The sequence below is a fragment of the Glycine soja genome, chromosome 2 (genome assembly GCF_004193775.1).
Source record: "Glycine soja cultivar W05 chromosome 2, ASM419377v2, whole genome shotgun sequence".
Taxonomy (NCBI): domain Eukaryota; kingdom Viridiplantae; phylum Streptophyta; class Magnoliopsida; order Fabales; family Fabaceae; genus Glycine; species Glycine soja.
The window spans coordinates 44,641,610-44,645,078 of NC_041003.1; the positions used below are offsets into that span (position 1 = coordinate 44,641,610).

Genomic DNA, 3,469 nt, shown 5'->3' on the forward strand with positions numbered 1-3,469 from the left:
CCTGAGTTTATATATATTTTCTCTTGGCAAATAGTTTTCTTAATATAGTTATCTCTCATATACGTACAAAAAATATTTAGCCCTAAATTATTCCCCAAATAGTAAATTTAGTAATCTGCTACTCTCATGTTTAAAACTAGCTTTAAAAAATATTCTCAAACATTATTAATTCTGATATAAGTAAGATTCACATGTTTTTCTTCATTTTATTTCCAAAACAAAGGACGAAAAGTTTATTTTCATGCAAATATTAGAAACTGTTTTAAAATCCAATTAGCCACTCATACCACTCTAATTTTAACTCTTATATTTTAAATGTATAAATACTCTAAATAATGTTGAATTCTGACTAAACATATCTTCCTATAATACCTTAAAATATTGTTCTTGTCATTATCCTCGTAAAAATGACATTTTCAAAACTACATTCTTAAATGCTTGAAACAAATGCTCTCTAATCTAAAAGTTATGAATGAGTAACCTCCACATGAAAACATCCTTTGAATGAGCACCTTATCTTTATTTTGTATGAGAGAGAAAAATAAAATAAAAATAGATAACAAAAAATTAGAATTTTTTTTTTCCTTTTCTATTTCAAGAAAATTGACATATTGCCAGTTTGCCACATATATAAGACTGTATATCCAAGTGTGTAGCAGTAGAAATCAATTTTGAAAATGATCACAAGTGTTCGTGATTCACAATGTTGCTATATAGTAAAGTCTATTTTGTTAAAGAACTTTAGCAGTATCGTTCCAAATTCAGCAATGCAAATACTAAAAGTAGAAAAGTCACTACGCACAACATAATAACCAGACAACTTTGAGAATTCTTTTAAGGATTAAGAAATATCTACAGTTTTTTTTTTTTTAATTTAAAACGAGTCGTTGCATAAAATATCAAATGAAAACACAAACTCCTCCTAACTATATATACTTTTTCTTTGGTAAAAAAAAAAACTATATAAAATATTATATTTCCTGTTATTTGTAAACTCGTTTGATTTTCCAATCAAAAAGAAAATTTCTGCAATTTTGTAAAATTCAAAGCATAGTAATTATTTTCTTTGATGGGATCATGATTCATTCACATAATTCAATTGCCCTATAATATGCGCTGTGTGATTAGACGTGAATGTTGTATGGTTCTACTACGAGTGAATGATACTACCCAACCTTTAAAAAACATAGAACAGACACTTAATTCGAATAGTTGTGTAAGACTTTTCAAATCTTTCCAACTCAAATTTTCTTTAAACATATATTTTGAAATGTTATTCTCCGATTAGACAAATCAACATAGTACACTTTGAAGAATCAATAGAATCCCACTTGCAAGAATCTCATTATTAAACATTTTTTTTAATATAATAAACACTTCAAAACATTAGTAAGATCTCTGTGCTGCCCGACTAAATCATCCCTTAACAATTTCAATCACGCATGCAAATAAAAAAACAAATAAATAACCCATAAAGCAAGACATCAACTTAACCAAACAAAAAAAATTAAAAAGAAAAAAATCTAATAATGAAAACCGAATGATTCATGTATGAACCTACACTGATGGTTGGGATTCAGCAGCCAACTTAATCACAACGTGTCCCCTCTAAGTTAACCCATAATCTATAAATAGACAGCACCAAAATCTCTTCATATGATTATCAAAATTTATATACCGAAATTACAATATAGTCCTTCTTTCTCACATAACCCCATCTTTCCTTTCTCTTTTTCTCACTCACTTAGTTTTGACTATTGACACTCCAAAAATTTTCAATATATTTTTTTTTCTTTTCATGATAATGATTACAAATTAAATTCTGCCAAATACGACACAAAGAATCGCCGTTTCAGGTGGTAGTAAAATGCGACTACATCAATTTTTTACCACTACAACTCTTTTACACTCTTCCAAAGCTCCAACGAGTGCGACAAAATTTCAAACTTCGACAACGAGAGGGGGGGCAATTTCGGGATTTCCATCTCACACTTCTACAATTACGAAACTGTTCCTGAGATTTTTATTACTAGTAAGGCCAAGTCATGAATTCGTCGATATCGAATTCATCGAACGCCACCTCCTCCTCCTTCTTCCCGTGATGACACGTCAGCGCAACGTTAACGTCCGGCAAACTTAACGGCGCATCGATGTGGAACTCGAACGCCTCCACGTCGAGGTAACGGAAACCGTCGAACGGCGTCGAGTCGCACTCGTAGGCTAAAACGGACGTGGGAGAGGCCACTAAGTCGGAGTACGACGCGCCGCCGTCAGAGCTGAGGTTGTCGACGGAGACCACCGGAGCCTCCGCCGCGGCCTCCGGCGTGAGAGGAAAGTTGGTGACGGCGTTCGGGCCCTTGAGTTTCACGGCGGCTCTGTCGTACTCCGTAGCGGCTTCCTCCGCCGTGTCGAAGGTTCCGAGCCAGAGGCGTTTCCGGCGGGTGGGGTCGCGGATCTCGGCTGCCCACCGCCCCCAAGGCCGCTGCCGGACGCCGCGAAACTTGTTGTTGCGGCGGCGGACCACGGCGGAGAACGGTGGCGGCTTTTTGTTTGGTCTCTTACACTTTAGGTTTTGTTCCGATGAAGTGCAAGCTGAAGCCGAAGAGTAATAAGAAGATGAAGAGGGAAAGGAACTATTGTATGAGAGAGGAAGTTGCATGTTGATTTGGGTGATTTCTCTCTTCACTCTTGTTGTTTGTTGTTGTTCTTCTTCTTCTTCGTCGGAGTCTGAATCGGTGGCGTCATGGTCGGTGACTATGATCCGAAGGAGCCTCCTTTGGGTTTTGGTCTTGGTTTTGCATGGTGGGTCGTTGTCAAAATGGGAACTTGGGGTTGCAAGGTTCATGGGGTGGTGCTTCAGTTTTGAGTGTACGGACATGCTTAAAAGGGTTTAGAGAGAGAGAGAGAGTTTTTGGAGGGCTTAAGGATGTTTTTGTTTGAGTGAGAGAGGGGAGAGGGATGGTTGTTATTGTTGTTGTGTGTTGGTGTTGGAGTGCATGAAGGGTGGGGTTTAAAGAGTGAGAGAGGAATTTAGAGGGTATGGGGGAAAAGTGGACAAGTAGATGAAGCAGAAAGAAACCAAGATGTTTATGGGTAACAATAACAACTTTTGCTTTTCGTCTCTAGAGATATATTCCAATAGAGAGAGAAAGAGGAATAAGGCCAACCTTGGATGCGCTCTTCAAGTGAAATTTCACTCCACTCACTGACACACCAAGGCTTGTGAGTGAGAAAGATAGTCAACAACAACAAGGTTCAAGAATTCAAGGCTCAACCTTGAATCCTTGGTGATCACAGAGAGGGGTTTTGGCGGGAGTGTAGCAAGAGAGAGGGAGAGAGAGGAATTATGTGAGTGGAAGGTTAGAGAAAAACGGAGAAGAAACAAGATGAAAGAGGAAAGGCTAAAGGATATTTATAGTGCACGGGGTAGTATTTGTATTCCTCATTGGATGATTCACAAAAACATTTT

The 3,469-nt window shown here is 37.5% G+C and overlaps 1 protein-coding gene across 1 annotated transcript; it reads right to left on the bottom strand.

Annotated features, from left to right (window-relative positions):
- Positions 1-1,507: 1,507 nt before the first annotated feature.
- LOC114397307 (pathogenesis-related genes transcriptional activator PTI6-like) lies at positions 1,508-3,469 on the bottom strand. Its single transcript, XM_028359380.1, has one exon. It carries the CDS (start codon positions 2,876-2,878, stop codon positions 2,030-2,032), a length of 849 nt encoding a protein of 282 aa, XP_028215181.1. The 5' UTR covers positions 2,879-3,469; the 3' UTR covers positions 1,508-2,029.